Source organism: Hyla sarda, chromosome 3, assembly GCF_029499605.1.
Source record: "Hyla sarda isolate aHylSar1 chromosome 3, aHylSar1.hap1, whole genome shotgun sequence".
NCBI lineage: Eukaryota > Metazoa > Chordata > Amphibia > Anura > Hylidae > Hyla > Hyla sarda.
The window spans coordinates 290,879,855-290,903,932 of NC_079191.1; the positions used below are offsets into that span (position 1 = coordinate 290,879,855).

Here is a 24,078-nt window from a genome sequence, read left to right on the forward strand (position 1 = left end):
ACCTCATATCTCGACCTCCTATACTGTCCTCAGGGGTGTGAAAATTTTATAAAAACTACTTGTCCAGGGGACTAAAATGGAGCAAAATCTACTTGTCCCTCATGATGATCCACTTGTCCGGGCCAATTTTCGCTTTTACGCTCAGATTTTTTCCTCCTCGCCCTATAATAGCCATAACTACCTACTATAATGATACCTTTTTAATTTTTCAATAACATATTCTCTGAACCCAAAAAAATATATATATATTTAGGGAAGTGAAATAGTAAAAGATAATTTTGCAGATTTGGTGGTTTTCTTTTCTACGCCATTTACCTTGTGGTTGAGGTAACATGTTAGTTTTATACTTTAGGCCGCCTGATTACAGCAATACCAGATTTGTATCGTTTACGTCATGTTTTACTAATTCTGGACTTTTTCAAAAAAATGTAATTGCCATTTATTAACCCCTGTAGCTTAAGTTTTTTTCCACATACCAGGCTGTATGAGGGCTCATTTTTTGCGCCATAATCTGCTTTTTGTATCTGTACCATTTTGGTATTGATCTGACTTTTTAATCGCTTTTTAACTTTTTTTTCTGGGATATTATAAAATTAGCAAATCTGTGGTTTGGTATTTTTTTTTTACATTTACCGTACGGGATACATAATGTTATATTTTCATAGGTTGTACAATTACGCACGAAGCGATACCAAATATGTTTACTTTTATTATGTTTACATGTTTTTATATAGGAAAAGGGGTGATTTGAACTTTTAGCATGGAAGGGGTTAATGTGTGTCTTTCAAACTTTAATTAAAACTTTTTTTTTTTTTTTTTTACACTTTATTACACTTATATGAGGAATCATTAGAACTCTATCATTCTATTGAACTCTATTAATCTGTGTGCTCTGTGATCCATTGATAGAGCCTAGTCCAGCCAGGCTCTATCAATGACAGAGCGGGACAGCAGGGAACAGAGGTAAGTCCTCCGGCCACCTCTATAGTGGATCTCCCCCCGCGATCGCTCTGCGGAGGGGGGGGGGGGGGGGGGGATCCAACCCACTAGCCCATCAGGGATCATTCACATGTCCCTTTAGACGCCGCTGTCAGCGGCAATCTAAAGGGTTAATAGCCAGCCGCTGCAATCGCCGCATGCTGGCTATTAGCGGCGGCCCCCGTCTACTGAGAACTGCCGGGTGCTGCAGAGTATGGAGCGGGCAGGAATCTCGAGCCCACTCCATACATACTTTAGAGCGCCGCATGCATCTCCCAATGCAGACGTGCCTCCTCCCCTCAGCTCTCCGAAGCTACAGCTGGGGGGAGGGAAGGCAGAGGACGCAGGTCTGCACGGGGAGCAAGAAGCCACGCCCCTCATCTCCCCCTGCACGTCTGCAGAGCAGGGGAGAGAAGACAAATACACAGCTTCTCATCTCCCCTGCTCTGCTTCGGAGGACACAGGTTTTTACAGCCGAGGGCTGAAGAATAAGGAGCGGGCAGGAGTCGGCAGCCTGCTCCATACAGACTGCAGAGGTCCGGGCGACTTGTCAGGTCCGGCCCTGCTTGCCCGAAGCCGTCTAAGGGCCGGACAAATTCACCTGCCCGGCGCCCGAAACTGCTTGTCCCGGGTGTCGGGCTATAGGAATTCTACATCCCTGGTCCTCATATCCCGTCCTCATATCCCATCCTCCTATCCCGACCTCATATCCCATCCTCATATCTAGTCCTCCTATCTCAACCTCCTATCCTGACCTCCTATCCTGACCTCCTATCCAGTCCATCTATCCCAACCTCCTGTCTTGACCTCCTGTCTTGACCTCCTGTCTTGACCTCCTGTCTTGACCTCCTGTCTTGACCTCCTGTCTTGACCTCCTGTCTCGACCTCCTGTCTCGACCTCCTGTCTCGACCTCCTGTCCCGTCCCCATATCCCGACCTCCTATCACGACCTCCTATCCCGACCTATCCCGGTCCTCCTATCCCAATCCGTAATATGTGTACCAGGTATTGAAATATCTCCAGCTGTACGGAAGTTATGTGGAAACATCATATATTTCCCATTGATTTGAATGGGACTTAAAACAAAAACCCTGACCCTCAAAAATGGGGGTAGTTAAGGGTTAAATTGACTATCCTATATTTTAAGTGGACATATAAGTAACATGTGACCAAGTATTATCAAAATATCTCAAGCCGTTTGGAAGTTATGCAGTAACGTATATTTCCCATTGACTTGTATGGGACTTTAACCCCTTAAGGACACAGGGCGTATCCATACGCCCCCGTTTCCAAGTCCTTAAGGACACAGGGCGCATGGATACGCCCTGCGCATTTCTGGTCCCAGCCGCTACCTGGAGGGGAGCCGGATGCCTGCTGAAATCGTTCAGCAGGCATCCCGGCATATCGCCCAGGGGGTCATTATGTCCCCCCATGTCGGCGATGGCCGCAGACCGCTGGACAATTCAGTCAAGCGATCTGCGGCGGATTCCGGGTCAATCGGGTCTCCAGTGACCCGGAATTACTGGCTGATCGGGGCCGTCAGCCATTGCCACGTCCTCCGGAAGAGGGGCGGAGCGGGTTGCGGGTTTCCCGGCCGACCAATCAGGGCGCCTGCTGCTGGTGTCACTCCCGCAACCCGCTTCACCCCTCTTCCGGAGGACGTGAGTGGGTGCGGAAAGAAGACCCCGGGTGTTGGGGACCCCGATCCCCGGCGTCCCTATTGGGATCGGGGCCCCAGGAGCGGCGGCGAGGGACTGACCTGCGCGGCGGCGTGGAGCAGCAGTAGTAGGAGGTTAGTGACAGCCTCCTGCAAAAAAGGCATGCTGGGAGCTGTAGTTATGCAACAGGAGGCAGACCACCACAACTCCCAGCATTCCCGTATGGGCATGCTGGGACTTATAGTTTTGCAACATCTGGAGGCACATTTTTTCTATGGAAAAGTGTACCTTCAACTGTTGTATAACTACAACTCCCAGCTTGCACAATCAGCTAAAGTGCATGCTGGGAGTTGTAGTGGTACATCTGCTGGTTGCATAACTACAACTCTTAGCATCCCCGTTGGCTGTCGGTGACTGATGAGAGTTGTAGTTTTGCAACAGCTGAAGGCACACTGAGTTAAGTAGCAAACCAGTGTGTCTCCAGCTGTTGCATAACTACAATCCCCAGCCAAAGTAGCATGCCTCCAGCTGTTGCATAACTACAAGACCCAGCATGCCCTTCCGCTGTCCGTACATGCTGGGGGTTGTAGCTTTTGCAACAGCTGAAGGCACACTGGTTGCAAAACACTGAGTTTGTTACCAAACTCTGTGTTTCACAACCAGTGTGCCTCCAGCTGTTGCAAAACTACAACTCCCAGCATGCACTGATAGACCGTAAATGCTGGGAGTTGTAGTTTTGCAACAGCTGAATGTTTCTCCCCCCCCCAATGTGAATGTACAGGGTACACTCTCACGGGCGGAGGTTTACAGTAAGTATCCGGCTGCAAGTTTGAGCTGCGGCAAATTTTCTGCCGCAGCTCAAACTGCCAGCGAGAAACTACTGTGAACCCCCGCCCGTGCGACTGTACCCTAAAAACACTACACTAACACACAATAAAATAAAAAGTAAAAAACACTACATATACACATACCCCTACACAGCCCCCCTCCCCAATAAAAATGAAAAACGTCTGGTACGCCACTGTTTCCAAAACGGAGCCTCTAGCGGTTGCAAAACTACAACTCCCAGCATGCACTGATAGACCGTACATGCTGGGAGTTGTAGATTTGCAACAGCTGGATGTTTCCCCCCCCCCCCCCCCCCCCCAATGTGAATGTACAGGGTACACTCACATGGGCGGAGGTTTACAGTAAGTATCCGGCTGCAAGTTTGAGCTGCTGCAAATTTTCTGCCGCAGCTCAAACTGCCAGCGAGAAACTACTGTGAACCCCTGCCCGTGCGACTGTACCCTAAAAACACTACACTACACTAACAAAAAATTGAATAAAAAGTAAAAAACACTACATATACACATACCCCTACACAGCCCCTGGTACGCCACTACACTACACGTCTGGTACGCCACTGTTTCCAAAACGGAGCCTCCAGCTGTTGCAAAACAACTATTCCCAGTATTGCCAGATAGAAAGTGTGAGAAAGTGTGTTACAAATTTTGGGGGGTATTTTCTGCTATTACCCTTTTTAAAAATGTAACATTTTTGGGAAAACAAGCATTTCAGGTAAAAAAAAAATAATTTTTTTTACATATACAAAAGTCGTACGTTCCCCGAGGGGTCTAGTTTCCAAAATGGTATGCCATGTGTTTTTTTTTGTTTGTTTGTTTTTTTGCTGTTCTGGCACCATAGGGGCTTCCTAAATGCGGCATGCCCCCAGAGCAAAATTTGCTTTCAAAAAGCCGAATGTGACTCCTTCTCTTCTCAGACCTGTAGTGTGCCAGCAGAACACTTTTCACCCCCATATGGGGTGTTTTCTGAATCGGGAGAAATTGGGCTTCAAATTTTAGGGGGTATTTTCTGCTATTACCCTTTTTAAAAATGTTAAATTTTGGGAAACATATATTTTTTTTACATATGCAAAAGTTGTGAAACACCTGTGGGGTATAAAGGTTCACATTACCCCTTGTTACGTTCCCCGAGGGGTCTAGTTTCCAAAATGGTATGCCATGTGTTTTTTTGCTTTTCTGGCACCATAGGGGCTTCCTAAATGCGGCATGCCCCCAGAGCAAAATTTGCTTTCAAAAAGCCAAATGTGACTCCTTCTCTTCTGAGACCTCTAGTGCGCCAGCAGAGCAATTTTCCCCCCCATATGGGGTGTTTTCTGTATCGGGAGAAATTGGGCTTCAAATTTTGGGGGGTATTTTCTGCTATTATTTGCTGTCCTGGCACCATAGGGGCTTCCTAAAGGTGACATGCCCCCCAAAAACCATTTGTCGCTCCTTCCCTTCTGAGCCCTCTACTGCGCCCGCCGAACACTTTACATAGACATATGAGGTTTGTCCTTACTCGAGAGAAATTGGGTTTCAAATACAAGTAAAAATTTTCTCCTTTTTACCCCTTGCAAAAATTGGGTCTACAAGAACATGAGAGTGTAAAAAATGAAGATTTTGAATTTTCTCCTTCACTTTGCTGCTATTCCTGTGAAACACCTAATGGGTTAATACACTTACTGAATGTTATTTTGAATACTTTGGGGGGTGTAATTTTTATAATGGGGTCTTTTATGGCGTATTTCTAATATGAAGACCCTTCAAATCCACTTCAAAACTGAACTGGTCCCTGAAAAATAGTGAGTTTGAAAATTTTGTGAAAAATTTCAAAATTGCTGCTGAACTTTGAAGCCCTCTGTTGTTTTCCAAAAGTAAAAACTCATAAACTTTATGATGCAAACATAAAGTAGACATATTGTATATGTGAACCCCAACAATATTTATTTTGAATATCCATTTTCATTACAAGCAGAGAGCTTCAAAGTTAGAAAAATGCTAAATTTTCATTTTTTTCATAAAATTTGGGGATTTTTCACCAAGAAAGGATGCAAGTTACCATAAAATTTTACCACTATGTTAAAGTAGAATATGTCACGAAAAAACTATCTCGGAATCAGAATGATAACTAAAAGCATTCTAGAGTTATTAATGTTTAAAGTGACAGTGGTCAGATTTGCAAAAAGCGCTCTGGTCCTTAAGGTGTAAAATGGCCTGGTCCTTAAGGGGTTAAACTTAAACCCCGCCCCTGGCAAATAAGGGTGAGTAAGGGTTAAATCACCTATCCTATGTTTGCTGTTGACATATAAGTAACATGTGCCAAGTTTCATGTTAATATCTTTAGCAGTTTGGACGTGATGCTGGAACACACATACATACATACACATACACACGTTGAGTTTTATATATATATATATATATAGATACGATAGCATGCCTATAACACTGATTCACAACTTACTGCCAGATAAGGATCTCTCCCTTTGGATAAAAAATTGAATTACCAAATTTGGACATATATATATACTGCAAAGGTCACATACTACCATTTGAACACATTTCTCAGAAATACAAAATACCACCACAGGATTTTTTTAAATATTTACAGATTCTCCATCTCTTAGGGTCACACAGAGGAGAAACACAAGTATTTAAAACACACTTTGAAAATTATTTTTTCCTGTCCAAAGGGGATAGGGGTGCCATTTCTAAAGCATATAAAGCCTGTCAGCTTATTTTGCAAGACTCCAGCCCAACCTTTCAGGCGAAATGGGAAAAGGATCTAGGTGTGCAAATCTCTCCTGAACTCTGGGCTAAAATATATGCGTTACCATCAAATCTGTCACATTGTGTTTCTCACTTGGAAAGTTCCGTTGGTACCTCACACCGGCACTTATGGCAAAAATGTACAACAATGAAATGAGAGAGTCCCTGTGCTGGAGGTGCATGCAGAAACAGGGCACACTCATACACATTTGGTGGACGTGCCCATTAATACAGACATTTTGGGAAGAAATAAACATTCTAGCAAAACAAATAAAATGGGGCCCAGAGTTTGCTCTTCTAAACATGGGTTTGGAGGAACTTCCATATAAGGATAGAATTATAAGTTTTCACTTATTATCCGTGGTGCGTACGGCAATTGCATGTGACTGGAAGGCATCCAACATCCCCAAGCCAATAGAAATTTTAAACTCTCTAAGCCATGCGTGTACAATGGAAAGGCTAAGACTGGATAAGATAGACGGTGCAACCTTACAGGATAGCAAATGCAAGATATGGGATAAAGAAAATAAAAGAAATAAGAGCAGGTTAGCGATGGAAAACTAACGGCTTAAAGGGGTGCTTTTCTGTATCAATATTCTGGATGTGTATAGGGTATAGCTGGGGAGTGAGAGAGGATTGGGCAGAGGAAGGTTATAAGAGTAGGTATGAATGTAGGTATGTCTGATCGGCTTGGTTGGTATGGTAATTATATTTTGTTGTTTTTTTTTTCTCCCCCCCCCCCCCCTTTCCCTTGGAGATGTGGGTGATTGTGTGTAATTTTTGTAATGTATTGTAAAGGAAAATACTAATAAAAGGAACTAAAAAAAAAAACTTTGACGTGTCTGTGTGACATGTCAAAATGCTTTGGGTTTTTTTATTTTTCCCTTTTGTCCATATTTTTTTTAAAATTGTTTATTTTTCTCTTGTGTGTTTTTTTTTAATCCCTTAAAGGGGTACTCCGCCCTTAGACATCTTATCCCCTATCCAAAGGATAGGGGATAACATGTCAGATCGCCGGGGTCTCGCTGCTGGGGGCCCCCGGGATCGCCGCTGCGGCACCCCGCTATCATTACTGCATAGAACGAGTTCGCTCTGCGCGTAATGACGGGCGATACAGGGTCTGGAGCATGGTTACGTCACGGCTCCGCCCCTCGTGATGTCACGGCCCGCCCCCCTCAATACAAGTCTATGGGTGGGGCCGTGATGTCACGAGGGGCGGAGCCATGACATCACACTGCTCCGTCCCCTGTATCGCTCGTCATTACGCACAGAGTGAACTCGCTCTGTGCAGTAATGATAGCAGGGTGCCGCAGTGGCAATCCCCGGGGCCCACAGCAGCGGGACCCCGGCGATCTGACATCTTATCCCCTATCCTTTGGATGGGGGTTAAAATGTCTAGGGGCGGAGTACCCCTTTCAGGATCGAGCCATTTTTCATTTTTGCACTTTATTTATTATTTCCTCCTCACCTTTATTTTTTTTTGAGCCACCAATATCACTTTATCACGTTGTAATGGCCTCAATCATTTCACTACAAAATCTACAGCAAAACCCCCCAAAAAATATTTGTGGGGCAAAATTGAAGAAAAAAAAGACATTTTGTAACTTTTGGGGGCTTCCAATTCCACGCAGTGCACTTTTCTGTAAAAATGACAACTTATCTTTATTCTATAGGTCCATACGGTTACAAGGATACCTCATTTATATAGCTTTTATTTTATTTTATTGTACTACATAAAAAAAATTCTAACTACATGCACCAAAATTAGCATTTTGAAAATTGCCATCTTCTGACCCCTATAACTAACTTTTTTATTTTTCTGTATACGGGGATGTGTGAGGCCTCTTTTTTTGCGCTGTCATCTGAAGTTTTTATCGGTACCTTTTTTGTTTTGATGGGACTTTTTGATCACTTTTTTAAAAAAAAATGTAAGGTACACAAAGTGGCCAAAAATATGCAATTTTGGACTTTGGTATCGTAATTGCCATTGACCGTGCGGTTTAATTAATGTTAGATTTTTATAGTTCTGACATTTGTGCATGTGGCAATACCACATATGTATATTTTTATCATGATTACATATTTTTTATATGGAATTTGGGTAAAGGGGGGTGATTCAAACTTTTAAAGGATAACTCCGGGATGTACAACTTATCCCCTATTAAGGATTGGGGATAAGTGTTAGATTGTGAGGGGTCCGACCGCTGGGGCCCCCCACGATCTCCTGAATGGTGCCCCGGTTCCCTGCATGTAACAAGCTTGTTCGACCACAGCACGAAGCTGCGGCCGACACGCCCCCTCCATACAGTTATATGGCAGAGCCGGAGATTGCTAAAAGCACCGCTGCGGCTCTGCCATAGAACTATGTGGAGGGGGCGTGTCGGCCGCCGCTTCCTGCGGTGGTCGAAAATTGCTTGTTTCTTGTTGGGAGCCGGGGATAGGGGATAAGTTGTACCTCCCGGAGTTATCCTTTAACCTCTTAAGGAGGCAGGCCGTACCCTGCACCCGGTGTAACCCCGCATCACACCGGGTCGGTCCCGGCTGCTGGGACCCTGGGCTAATAGCAGATCGTTGTGCCGCGCGCTATTAACCCTTCAGACACGGCATCCAAAACTAAAGTAAAAGCTTCCCGGCAGTTCAGTCGGGCTGATCAAGACTATCGTGATAAAATCGCGATGTCCCGATCAGCTAGGACGTGAGCGGAGGTCCCCTCACCTGTCTCTGTCGCGTCCGATCGGCGTTTGTTTGCGCCAAAAAATTCAAAAGTACAAAATAGTGCATTTTTGGTCACTTTTTATATCATGAATAAGTCCTATCAATGGAAAAATGGTACCGTCAAAAACTTCAGATCACGGCGCAAAAAATGAGCCCTCATACCACCCCATATGCGCAAAAATAAAAAAGTTATAGGGGTCAGAAGATGACAATTTTAAACATATACATTTTCCTGCATGTAGTTAGAAGTACGACAAAATCAAACCTATATAAGTAGGGTATCATTTTAACCATATGGACCTACAGAATAAAGATAAGGTGTCATTTTTACCGAAAAATGTACTACGTAGAAACGGAAGCCCCCAAAAGTTACAAAACTGCGTTTTTTTTTTCAATTTTGTCGCACAATGATTTTTTTTTCCGTTTCACCGTAGATTTTTGGGCAAAATGACTGACGTCATTACAAAGTAGAATTGGTGGCGCAAAAAATAAGCAATCATATGGATTTTTAGGTGCAAAATTGAAAGAGTTATGATTTTTTAAAGGCAAGAAACAAAAAACGAAAGTGCAAAAACGGAAAAAGCCCTGGTCCTTAAGGGCTTAATATGGAAGGGGTTAATTGTTTTTATGTTTTTTTTTGTAGATTCCTCATACAGATCAATGTAGAACCACATTGATCTGTGTGCTCTGCGCTTGATTGATAACGCCTGGTTCAGCCAAGCTCTATCAATCACAGAAACGGGATCAGCATAGGAGCAGAGATAAGCCCTCCAGCTACCTCCACAGTGTATCGCCCAATTCTCCCCACCCCCTCCCCAGGTGATCCACTCCAACTTTGACAGCGGCATTCTAAAGGGTTAATAGCCTTTCATGGCAAACGCCGCATAACGGCGGCCCCAGCTACAAGAATCATCTGGGGGCCGGCTGGTATGGCGCGGGCTCGAGTTAGGAGCCTGCGCCATACACCGCTTGCCATTGTATGACGAGCCGGCTCATCCTTAGACGGCAGCCAGTTAAAGGACAGTAACGTTTAACCCACCTACAGGTTATAGCTCTGGTTAATGGCCATGGTCAATACACTTTTGCCTCGGCAAACCTTGAACTGATCTCACAGGCACTGGGGGAGATTTATCAAAACCTGTTTAGAGAAAGAGTGGAGCAGTTGCCCGTAGCAAACAATCAGATTGCTTCTTTCATATTTCAGAGGCATTGTTTTTAAATGAAAGAAGCAATCTGATTGGTTGCTATGGGCAACTGCACATCTCTTCCTCTACGCATGTTTTTATAAATCTCCCCCACGGTCAGTAGAGAAGTTCACACTGCGGAATTCCCACGGAATTCTGTGAGCGGAATTCCGCGCAGTGAACATTACCATCAGTTTGAATTGGTCATCAAAGGAATTTCAGCGTTGAAACTGTTCCGCGCAAAGAAGGAAAATCTCGGTGAGCACTGCATAGCCGTCAATGGTGACGGCGCACGCAGTGCTGTGCGGTTCTATCACCGAAGTATTTTCGGCATTTTTTTGGGAAACCAATTGTACATTGTAATGACACCTTTCAATATTCAAAAATATTATTTGTTGGGGGGAAAACTTATAAGAAAACTGCAACTTTGCAGCATTCGGGGGATTTAGTTTTTATGCAGTGCATGTTCTCTTTATTCTGTAGGCCAATGTGAATAAAATGATTTACCGTAAATATTTTTTTTTTTATTATTGTACTACTTAAAAAAAAAACATTATTGTACTACTTAAAAAAAAATAAAAAATCAGTATGCTTTAATTTGTCCTTCTCTGACCTCTTAACTTTTTTTTTATTTTTTCGGATGAGAACTCATTTTTGCGCCATGATCTGTAATTTTTGTGTTCATGGGACTTTTTGATCACTTTTGACATTTTTTTTTTACACATATTATCTTTTATTAAATGGGATAACAAAGGGGATTTAAATTTTTATTAGGGGATTTTTTTTTATATAACTTAAGACTTATTTTTTTTATAAACCATAGCGGACTATGGGGACTTTATATGCAATCATTAGATTGCATTCGCTGTATAATGCTATGCTATTGCATTGCACAGTGTAATCGGCGATCCACTGATACAGCCAGGCTGCATCAGTGAGTCAGCGATCAGATGCTGGTAGGAGGACCCTCCCAAGCCATTTTAGCTTATCGTACACCTGCGATCACGTTGCGGAGGTACGAGAAGCCTCATTGAGCTAAGCAGGACCATTTACTTTCACTTTTAGACGTCGTGATTGGCATTGATCACAGCGTCTAAAGGGTTAATGACTGGCAGCGGCGATACCAGTCAGTAGCAGTGAATGTCTGTGACTACTGACAGTAGCCAACACTCACTGCTCTGAAGCGAGCGCAGCTCCTGCGCTTGCTTCAAAATTATATAAAGCGTTATGGAATACAGGTGCGCCCTTGTATGTTAAGGCCTAGGACACAAGGGCGTACCTGTAGTGCTTAAGTGATTTGTCATTTTAACAATAGTAATTAATAGTAATGTTTAATAGCAATGTTCATCTAACCTAAAACTTAAATCACACCAACTTTTATAATGTCAGCAAGAGTTGAGCTTTAATAATGTGGATGCAGATCTTGATATATGAATATTTACATATAAGCAGCTCTAGATTTCTTGTATTCCTCTTACTGAGGGCACAGCTTTAGAACATTTTGAGAAACACAGTTTGAGAACATCTACCTTCCTGCTATGATAGATGTTTGTACATAACAGGGCAGTAAATCTACCCATCACAGAACATTAGTGGGCACAGAAGGAGAGTCCACACAATTCGCTGCAAGAGCCAGCTGTCATGCACAATGGGGTTGCACTAGCAGCTAGAGGCTAAATTACTCTGATTTGCAAGCTAAGAATGCCAGTACTGCTGTGTACTATAGTAGCGATTACACAGTCACGGCTACAAGCTTCCCAAGGGGACAAAAAACTTTCAAAGAGTATAAGAAAAATAATTAAAATGTATTCCCTTTCCCTATAAAGCCCTTTATTAAATATATACTGTCAGAATATTTCTTCATAAATCATAGTAGAATCATAGAAATCATAGTTTATAAATAAAAGACCACTAGGGGACCCAGGGGTGTGGACATTTAAAAAAAAAAAACTACTTGTCCAAGAGACTAAAACGGAGCAGAATCTACTTGTCCCTCATAAAAATCCACCTGTCCTGGTACAAAATAATTTTAACCCAAATAGTATGTAAATAAGGTATTTTATTAATAAAAACTTGATAAGCAGACCAGTATGTCACCCCATTAGGTGGATAGGGTCCCTGATAAGTAAGTACATTCCCTTCATGCTATCTGCTTGGGCCTCATACAAGAGATGGCCCCTCTGATGCCCCCTGAGCCATTATATCCCCCCCCCCCCCCCGATGCTCCCTGCATCATTATATTCCCCCCCCCTTCTGATGCTCCCTGCATCATTATATTCCCCCCCCCCTGATGCTCCCTGCATCATTATATTCCCTCACTCTGATGCTACCTACATCATTATATCCCCCCCCCCCCTCTGATGCTCCCTGCATCATTAAATTTCCGCCCCTCTGATGCTCCCTGCGTCATTATATTCCGCCCCTCTGATGCTCCCTGCGTCATTATATTCCCCCCTCTGATGCTCCCTGCGTCCTTATATTCCCCCCCTCTGATGCTCCCTGCGTCCTTATATTCCCCCCCCCTCTGATGCCCCCTGCACCATTATATCCCCCCCCCCGATGCTCCCTGCGTCATTATATTCCCTCCCTCTGATGCCCCCTGCGCCATATTCCCCCTCCGATGCTCCCTGTGTCATTATATTCCCCCGTGAGCCATTATATTCCCCCCTCTGATGCTCCATGTGTCATTATATTCCCTCCCTCTGATGCCCCCTGCGTCATTATATTCCCTCCCTCTGATGCCCCCTGCACCATTATATTCCCCCCCTGATGCTCCCTGCGCCATTATGTTCCCCCCCTCTGATGCTCCCTGTGTCATTATATTCCCCCCCCCCTCTGATGCCCCTTATGTCATTATATCCCCCCCCCTCTGATGCCCTCTGCGCTGTTATATTCGGGGGGCCCTCTGATGCCCCCTGTGTCATTATATTCTCCCCCCCCCCCCCGATGCCCTTTGCGCCATTATATTACCCCCTCTGATGCCCCCCTGCACCATTATATTACCCCCCCTCTGATGCCCCCTGCACCATTATATTAACCCCCCTCTGATGCCCCCTAAGCCATTATATTCCCCGTCTGTGATGCCCCCTGCGCCATTATATTTCCCCCCCCCTGTGCCATTATAACACCCCCCCCCCCCCCACACACACACACACACCCTCCGAATGCCCCCTGCGCCATTATATTCACCCCCTCTTCTGTGCTCACTCCTGACCTGCATGAAAACAGAAGAGGGGGTTAAATTGCAGCCAGCAGTGATTGGATGAAGAGGCACAGTACAGCAGACTCAGGGAGGAGTGAATGCATGGCGAGTGAGAACAAGCTCAGTGCCTGTCTCTGACACACTTCTTACTATGTTCTGCTGCTCACTTATTTTGAAATCCAGTGCTGAGCGATTTGTGAGCCAAGTACAGAAGCTAGACACTTTAAAAAAAACTTGTTAAACAGAATCTGATAGCTAGTTTACCGCACTAAACCCAGTATACGTAATTATAGTGCCGGTGAACAGCTGTTAAATGAGGGGTTACTCACTAAAATCAGTTGGTTAGATGCTATGTTCTTGTAAATAGTTGTATTCCTAATGCGCCCGAGTGCGCATTGGAGGCGGGAGCTGGCTGGCTGAGCTCTGGTGTGTCCTTCATATTCAACGCTACTGTCGTCCCCACCCCCAGGATAGTGTTCTACTGTGTGCTCACCCGCTGACTCTATTAGCATAATAAAGGGGCTATGAAGAAGAAACAGGAGCTCAGCGAGGGCCTCCCCGCCCCAATGCGTGCTGGAGCACATTAGGAATACAATTATTTATTTATCATCAAAAATGAAAAAAAGTTATGGCTTACAGAATATGAAGACACAAGCATTTTTTTCTTTTTCATTATGAAAAAATAGTAAAAGGAAAAAAACAATATAAATTTGGATATCTCTAATTAAAGATGTTATTTATATTGCATGATGAACGCCATAAAAAAAAAAATTGCAATTTTTTTATTCTCTCCTCCACAAAAAAAAAACTAAAAAAAATTATCAAAATGTCTTATGAACCCCAAAATAGTATTAAAGGGGTTATCCACCATAAGGTGATTTTAGTACATACCTGCCAGACAGTAATGCACATGCTTAGGAAGGATCTGCACTTGTCTTGGGGCTAAATGGCTATGTTGTGAGATTACCATAATACTGTGTCCAGCTTTTTGTGAACTGGTATTTCCTTTTTGTTTTCTTCTTTGCATACAAATCCCATAATTCCATTTTCCTCCCTCCCACACATCAGCCACCCCATAAATGAGCTGCATCCATTCAAAAGACCTGTGATTTTCAATCAGGTTGCCTACAGCTGTTGCATTAGTTGCGGATTGATCTCTTTCCCACCAAGCGATCCCTCCACCCATAAAGGCAGACAGGCTCCCCGTCATCAGCTCACTAGTGAGGTCAGGTCTCGGCAGCATTGCAATCTGGGAAAAATCTGAGACAACAGTCATTTTGAATGGTGAAAATCACATAAGAATTGTGGAAAAAAAAAGTCACACACAGGTACAGACACTATATTATGAACTACACTAACTTATGAATCTAGGAAACATGTGGCTCAATAGCTATAATATCCTAAACAAGAGAAAGAATGTTTACTAAATGATGCCAACATACAGAGTTCATATTGTGAGTGTAATTGAATAACTTATTTATATGGTATGACCTTATCTCTTAAAAGCAGAAAAGAGGATAGGGGGGGGGGGGGGGGCTGCGATCTCCTGAACAGGGCCCCGGCAGTCTGCTGGAAGCGGCCATTCCGACCCCTGCAGGAAGCCGTGGCCGACACGCCCCCTCCATGTATCACTATGGGATACATGGAGGGGGCTTGTCAGCCACCGCTCCGTGTGGGGGTTGGCACGCCCCCTTCCAGCAGACAGGATAGGTTATTTTTTATTGCACTACTCCTTTAAAATTCCAATAAATATTCTAATTTAAAAAAAAAAAACATTTGCTAAATTATGTTTTTTTTTTTTTTACCAATGATTGCTGAAGATATGTAAATTGAGTGGGTGGAGCCCCGCTCCCTGCACTCGTTTCTCTGAATTTAGCAGAGGATACTCTGGGGAACATTTCTCAGGACCTACTGGACATATTTAATGGGGTACTCCGCCCCTATGACAGGGGGTGCTGCAGGAAAGATTGCAGCGGTTCTCAACGGCAGGACCCCCACGATCAAACTTCTTATCCCCTATCCTTTGGATAGGGAATTAGATGTCTAGGGGCAGAGTGCCCCTTAAAGTAACTGACCCCTGGTTGGACTCCTGCTCACCCATACTGTAACCCAGTGTATTTGATTTAGTGTGGGTGAACAGGCTGACAGTTTTCCATTTAAGGAGTTAAATCTCTTCCCTGAAAATAAAAAAAAAAGTCTGAAAATAACTGTCATGTACCTTTTGCAATGCTTGAATTTGAATACATAATGCCTTTCTATCATGGTGCCCTTACTGTTCTGTGCTCTAAAAGGTCATCTTTTTACATGGGTAATGGGGAAGATAGATAACTTAACATCCATATAACAATCCAAAGCACCATTCTGATTGGTTGCTATGGTAAATTCCTGAGCCGTTTTCTTGGTTTAAATATTCACTTTAAAGTTCTCATCCACACTTCTGTCCATAATTCAATGCTGTGGATGAAGAGTGGGTCCTCAAGAGAGGGAACATTATAATGAGGAAACCAAACCAGAGGAAAACTTACAGGTGTCAGAAACTATACAACAGTTTTCATATTTTTTATGGACACTTCTGGAAGCTGTCCTTTACATTTTGACACCTTTAAATGTTTCTACAACATCTTAGAAAATACAGTTTATTTTAATGTTTGAAAGAAGACAATATTATAATTCATAGTATATTTTTGTAGGTAATTATTGCAAAGAAGAAAATGTCTACAGAGATATTTATGAATCCTGATTTCTTAAAAGAATTTATTGAAATGTATCGATCATTTCCTTGCTTGTGGAAAGTGAAATGCGCTGATTATTCCAACAGACAGAAAAAAGCCGAAGCATATGAAAAACTGGTACATCTTTGTAAGACTGTTTGTCCCTCAGCAACCGTAGATCTTGTTAAACATAAGATTGCTAATTTAAGAACAGTGTTCAAAAAAGAATTAAAGAAAGTGGAGTCTTCAAGAAAATCTGGTGCATCTGGTGATGACGTGTACATACCACGCTTGTGGTACTTTGACATTCTGAAATTTACAATTGATCAGGAGGAGCAAACTCAATTTGTGTCCATCTATCCTGAGACATATGATATTCGACAGGAGGAAGAAAACACAGATGACAGCCTAGAAAGTGCTGGGGAAAATACAAACATAGCCCAGGTATGATATGCTATTTTGTCACAGAACATTAGGTTATTCTGTGTCCAGATCAAAGTGTACTTTGGGGATCAGTCCACAATATGAAACACTGATTTAGCTATCACATGCCTGATCAGTTACTCTGTAGGCTGTATCAAAGCCTCATGTTATTACAGTTGACAGACCAGAAAGAACTGTTGGCAGTCATTCGCAAAGTACATTCACATGAGCACGCTGCAGATCAACCACTGAAAGACCGCTACACGGTGCCTCTAGATGTGCCTGCTCGGATCGGCAATACGCCGGTACGAGCAGACACACTGAAGCGATGTGTGAGTCGCCGCACATGTACTCACACACATCACAGCCGCTCCCCCTGCTCCATGAGCTAGGCCAAGAGCTACCGCGATGTGAGAGTATACTGCGCATGCACGTGGCGACTCGCACATCGCAGTGTGTCTACTCGTAGCGGCATATTGCTGCTCCGAGCAGGCATATCTAAATGCACCATGTAGTGGTCCTTCAGCGGCGGAACTGCAACGTAAAATACGCTGTGGATCCGCTCGTGTGAACATATCCTAAAGAGTTTTATTTATTCTTTATACTTTACAACAGCCCCGTTGACAAATACTTGTAGCAGTATGGCTGTGCATACAGTCTTCTAAAGCTACGTAAAACTTATGTCTGCACTAATCGAAACGCAAGCTTGTGTAGTATTGTCTACTTTTTTATTTACAAATGTCATGTAAATATTCACTTATGCTTGTGTGAAACCAGCTTACAACAAATAAATCTGGTACTTGAAAGATGTAGTGACCTTGGCTAAAGAGAGAAGGTCACTTTATTAATCTTTAACCCCTTGCCGCAGAACGACGGGTATACCCGTTGATGCGGGACAGGAGGGTTATGAAGCCAGCTCAGGAGCTGAGCTTGCATCATACCCGCACGGTCCCGGACGTTCCGGCAGATGTCCAACATTAACTCTTTAGGGTGCGTTCCCACAGGGCGTATACGCAGCGTATTTGACGCTGCGTAAAATTTATGGCAGCAGCGGTAAATACGCTGCGTATTCCTTGCTCTCTATACACACAGGGCTTTCCGCCGGCAGCCCTATGTGTACTGAGTTTTGGAGGCGGAGCTGCGCGTCACAGACACGCCGGCACACGGCCCCGCCTCCAAAACTCACTACACACATAGGGCTGCCGCCGGAAAGCCCTGTGTGTATAGAGAGCAAGGAATACGCAGCGTATTTCCCGCTGCTGCCATAAATTTTGCACAGCGTCAAATACGCTGCGTATACGCCCTGTGGGAACGCACCCGTAAAAGTATCCCGGCAGCTCAGTCAGGCTGATCGGGACATCGCGATAAAATTGCAATGTCCCGATCAGCTAGGACGCAGCAGGTGGGTGCCTTACCTGCCTACTGCGCGTCCGAACGGCGATTGATTGATGCAAGCCTGAAATCCAGGCTTGAGCAATCAACCGCTGATAACACTGATCAATGCAAAGCTATGGCTTCGGAGTGATCTGTGTAAATGATCAGTGTTTGCAGTGTTATAGCCCCCTATGGAAGCTATAACACTGCAAAAAAAAAGTTAACAACATTTTTTAATGAAGATCATTTAATCCCTAATAAAAGTTTGAATCACCCCCCTTTTCCCATTAAAAAAAAAAAACCTGTGTTAATAAAAATAAACATATGTGGTATCGCTGCATGTGTCAATGTCCGAAATTTTCCAAAATAGCGTATTTTTGGTCACTTTTTATAACATAATAAAATGAATAAAAAGCGATCAAAAATTCTGATGAAAACAAAAATGGTACCGCTAAAAACTTCAGATTAGCCCTCATACCGCCCCGTACTTGGAACAATACAAAAAAGTTATGGGGGTCATAAGAGGACAATTTTAAACGTATAAATTTTCCTGCATGTAGTTATGATTTTTTTCCGAAGTAATAAAAAATCAAACCTATATAAGTAGGGTATCGTTTTAATCATATGGACCTACAGAATAAAGATAAGGTGTAATTTGTTAATGAAAAATGTACTGCGTAGAAACAGAAGTCCCCAAAACTTACAAAATGGCGTTTTTTCTTCCATTTCGTTGTAGATTTTTGGGTAAAATGACTGATGTGATTACAAAGTAGAATTGATGGTGCAAAAAATAAGCCATCATATGGATTTTTAGGTGAAAAATTGAAAGGGTTATGATTTTTAAAAGGTGAGGAGGAAAAAACGAAAGTGGAAAAACGCTATGTCCTTAAGGGGTTAAAGTACCATACTTATTTGTTGTAAGGCTGGTTTCACACAAGCATATGACATGCACATTTTGGATGCAAGTCCCAGCTCGACCATGTGTTTCATGACCCAAACTGACACTTGCGTCCATAATACAAAAGAAAAATTGTGCATGTAATGGATTGTGTGAAACAAGCCTTAAAGTGCATCTGTCAGGCTGGGTTCACATCACGTTTTAGCCGTATGCGGTCCAGTATTGCCCAAAACGTGATGTGAACCCAGCCTCACAGTGTTAATCTGGCCACTTAAATTGCATTACAATTATAATTCAGGCATACCTTTGTTCAGCATTTAGGGTGTTTTATATCTATGACATCCAGTAGTGACTGAGAGGCGGAGCCCAAGGTCTGCTTGGCTAAAGGGCTGCAATCCCACTTTCCACTTACATATCGCCTGCCCCCTACTCTTGATTCACACACAGGACTCTTCTCCCCACATGGCCTTGTGTACTTTTCCAGCACATGCGGAGTCAGTTAAGACAGAGCTATCACTAGAGGCAAGGAACTAGCTAGCCTTCTGCCTTTATCTTTTACAACGTATGCACAATGACTCAGAGAGGTTCTGAAGAACTCGCCACACTTATGCTATCAAACACGTTGTCTGTACATGCGTGGGACAACTACTCGGGGGCCGCTGCATGCAGGTGAGCTATGTGTGTCAAAAAGGGGAGAAGTGGGTGTTACGTAAGCAAGTATGGGGTTTTGCAACCCCCGGAGCATAGTGGACCCTGGGTCCCACCTCTCAGATACTCCTGGACGCATTACAAAGCCTTCCTACAATGTTTGACCAGTTTAACAACTGTTTAGTATATGACAGGTACACTTTCAGGCAGGTTTTACCTGAGCAATTAAATGCACACTTTTACCTCTGTATTATTGCAGTTTGGGACATGCATCCATAATATGGATGCTAAATGCGCACGTGATATGCTTGGCCAAAATCAGCTGGAAAATATGCTCAAAATCGCCCAATTCTTACATAGTTACATAGTTAGTACGGTCGAAAAAAGACATATGTCCATCAAGTTCAACCAGGGAATTAATGGGTAGGGGTGTGAATTCTGAATCTTTATAACTTTTTTTTCTCTCTGAAGGGCTGTAAGAGGGCTAATTGTACAGTGGGGCAAAAAAGTATTTAGTCAGCCATCAATTGTGCAAGTTCTCCCACTTAAAAAGATGATTGAGGTATACCTCAACTATGAGAGACATAATGAGAAAAAAAATCCATAATATCACATTGTCTCATTTTTAAAGAATTTATTTGCAAATTATGGTGGAAAATAAATATTTGGTCAATAGCAAAAGTTCATCTCAATTCTTTGTCAAACATTTTCTGTAAGTCTTCACAAGGTTTTTCACACACTGATTCTGGTATTTTGGCCCATTCCTCCATGCAGATCTCCTCTAGAGCAGTGATGTTTTGTAGCTGTCGCTGGGCAACAAGGACTTTCAACTCCCTCCAAAGGTTTTCTATGGGGTTAAGATCTGGAGACTGGCTAGGCCACTCCAGGACCCTGAAATGCTTCTTACGAAGCCACTCCTTCGTAGCCCGGGCAGTGTGTTTGGGATCATTGTCATGCTGAAAGACCCAGCCACGTTTTATCTTCAATACTCTTGGTGATGGAAGAAGGTTTTCACTCAAAATCTCACAATCTCACAAAGGGGCATTCATTCTTTCCTTTATACTGATCAGTCATCCTGGTCCCTTGGCAGAAAAACAGCCCCAAAGCATAATGTTTCCCCAATCCTCTTCTGGATCATCCAAATGCTCTCTAGCAAATTTCAGATGGGCCCGGACATGTACTGGCTTAAGCAGGGGGATACATCTGGCACTGCATGATTTGAGTCCCTGGCTGCGTAGTGTCATTCACTATGTCCCCCCTGTGTGGTTCTGGGATTTTTGCTCACCATTCTTGTGATCATTTTGACACCACGGGGTGAGATCTTGCGTGGAACCCCAGATCGAGGGAGATTATCAGTGGTCTTGTATGTCTTTCATTTTGCCTATTGCAGATTCAGTCTTCCCAGCCTGGTGCAGGTCTACAATTTTGTTTCTGGTGTCCTTCGACAGCTCTTTGGTCTTGGCTATAGTGAAGTTTGGAGTGTGACTGCTTGAGGTTGTGGACAAGTGTCTTTTATACTGATAACAAGGTGCCATTGATATAGGTAACGAGTGGAGGACAGAGGAGACTCTTAAAGAAGAAGTTACAGGTCTGTGAGAGCCAGAAATCTTGCTTGTCGGTGATCAAATACTTATTTTACAAAGGAATTTACCAATTTAATTAATTAGAAATCCTACAATGTGGTTTCCTGTATTCTTTCCCCCCATTGTGTCTCTCATAGTTGAGGTATACCTATGAGGAAATTTACAGGCCCCACTGTATAAAAATATAAATATATACAGTATATATATATATATATATATATATATATATATATATATATATATATAATATAGAGAGAGATAGAGAGATGGGATAAGTATTCCTCTTAGGGAGAGGCACCACTTCTGGTGTATGAAGATTCAAAAAAATGCCATTAGCACTCCTCGAGTCCTCTTCCCTACTGTGGAGAATTCTAGCTGGGTGTATGAAGGTGGTGTGATTAGCTGCTTTGCATCTCTCTGTGTCTCTCTCTCTCTTGCTAGAGATATATATATATGAAATATGGGATAAGTATTCCTCTTAGGGAGAGGCACCACTTCTGGTGTATGAAGATTGAAGATTCAAAAGAATGCCATTAGCACTTCACGAGTCCTCTTCCCTACTGTGGAGAATTCTAGCTGGGCATTAAATCCCAGTCAGTTTCTGAGACTCCATAACTGGAGCTATAGCTAAGCTAATGTCCAGGGATTGCTACCTGTGAAGGTGGTGTGATTAACTGCTTCGCATCTCTCTGTGTCTCTCTCTCTCTCTCGCTAGATATATTCTAACTCCTTAAGGACGCAGGGCGTACCTGTACATCCTGCTCCCGCAATATAACGCGGGGTCATACGGTGACCCCGTGTCATATCGGGTCAGTGCCAGCAGCTAATGAAAGCCGGGACCCGTGGCTAATAGCGTGCATCACCGATCCCATCACAGCATCACCCTTAAGACGTGGAGATCAAAGTTGTTTATCTATGGCTCTCCCATAGAGATGCATGGATGTGGTGTGTTGGCCACAGTTTTGTGCGATTGTAGACACAGTTCCGTGCATGTGCAGTGCCATCTCCGTGCATGGGAAGAGTCGGGGGGGGTCCCAGCAGTCGGGCCCTCTACAATTTTCAGTGTGCGGTAAAAATGACTACATGATAATTTCATTCTGCAGATTGGTACCATTATGGCGATACATCATTTATGTACTTTATGTTATGGTTTATTATATAAACACTATTTTTGATTTAAAAAAAAATTATTTGTGCGTTGCCATATTCTGAAAGCCGTAAGTTTTATTTATTTATTTTTTGTTTGGTTTTTTCATATTTATACTGACAATGTTGTGTGAGGAAAAATTCTTTTCAGGATAAGTTAACATTTTTTAATGGTACCATTTGGGGGTACATTATATATTTTAATCACTTTTTATTTTAGTTTAACAGAGGCGGCATTAACATAAGCAAGTTATTCACTAGTAAGTTTGGTTTTTATACATTTTTTCTACAACCTTCATCGTCCGCGTTGAATAATATGTTTTATTACTTCGGTTATTTCAGACATGGCGATACCAAATATGTGTGTATAACTTTTTTTTTTTTGGGGGGGGTAAAAACAATTCATAATTGAGGAAAGGGGATTGTGTTTATTTAATTTATGTATTATTTAAATTTATTGGTTATTTCATACATGTTTCTTTTGTTTCCACCTTATTTTTACTTTTTTTTTTTTTACTGTCCGACTAGGGGACGGGTCTGCAATGTATTATTTTTGTCAGTGTTACCATGACAGACTGTCTCGGTTAGAGCCTGATCAGCTTTCGCATCTTATGATGGCTTATTGTTTTGCACCGTGATCTGTAGTTTTCATCAATACCATTTTTGTTGTGATGGAATTATTTGATCACTTTTTATAAATTTTTGTTATGATATATGCATTCTGGACTACATTATTTTATTCTACATTATTCTGCATCGGTGATGTCTGGCATTAGCCGCGGGAAACGGTTGCAATCAGCTCCTAAGCTCATACAGCAGAAGCCGGCATACATACAGCAGAAGCCGGCACTGGACGTAAATGTACATCCATTGCTGTTAAGGGGTTATAATATACAACAAGGATAATGGTAAAACTGATAACATGGCCCGTTATCAGTTTATTACTTATATATCGAGTAATACTGTGGGGTCACCGTTGGTGGACAGGGGAGCCCTTCCCCCCTGTCAACCCCATAGATTCCATGATCAGGACTGATCATGGCATCTATGGTGTTAATACTTCCAAGACGCGCGCGATCCCGGTCTCTGCAGCTGCAGTACCCCGGCTGTGATTGACAGCCGGGTCCCGCCGGCAATCTCCTGCACCGCATCGCACTGTGAAGGAGATGGCTAGGACATATGCATAAGTCCAGTTGCGCCATCTAGCTTGCAACTTGGAAGTATGCATACATCCTAGGGCGGGAAGGGGTTAATGGGAATGTGTCACCAAATGTAGTTTTTTATTTTTATTTTTAGAGGTTAAATAAAAAATTTTACATATGAAAAAAAAATTGGAAATATTGAATTTTTTTTTCTTCTCAAAATATGTAAAATAACTTGTCATATTTCCCCCTGTTGACCAGCAGAGGGAGATAACACAAGGAAACTGGCAAAGACAAGCAACTTGTAAATTGACTGCTGCAAATGTGGCCTCACCTGTCTATTTACTTTGTGTGTCTGTGTGCAAAAGGAGAGGGGGTTTTTCAATTCCACTGTGCAGCGCCATTTTGTTGGTGTCTAAGGAGTGGTTAAGTACAGACTATGGATGTACTCAATTAGGGAAAATCTTCTGCAAATGCATGTGCCATTCAGGAGGATGACTCTTGCCCCTGCCTCATGCTGCCAGATGTCTCCTTGCCCATAGTCTCCTGCTACACATTCTATCTTTCTTGCCGTCTCCTGACCTCTCTGTTCCCTTCTGCCAGCTATTCCTAGCCAGATGCATCTTGCTCATTGCCAGATGCCTTTTGCCCACTGTCTCTCTGTTTCTATGGGCAACTACTCAACCTTTCCTCTTCGTCGGTTTTTATAAATTTCCCCCTGTGTGTATATATATATTTTTAAAGTACTGTAGTAAAATGAAAAAAGACTTGTATAAATATACTTTACTGTTGTATGGTTGTAATCCTATGGAATAAAGTTAATATC

General features: G+C 42.9%; 1 protein-coding gene across 1 annotated transcript in view; it reads left to right on the top strand.

The window, feature by feature from the left end:
- LOC130362418 (uncharacterized) overlaps positions 1 to 24,078 on the top strand; it is a 74,478-nt gene that overhangs the window by 44,843 nt on the left and 5,557 nt on the right. The window contains exon 3 of the mRNA XM_056566854.1: positions 16,018 to 16,482. Coding sequence (XP_056422829.1) covers positions 16,018 to 16,482 — 465 coding nt within the window. The remainder of the gene's footprint in view (positions 1 to 16,017; positions 16,483 to 24,078) is intronic.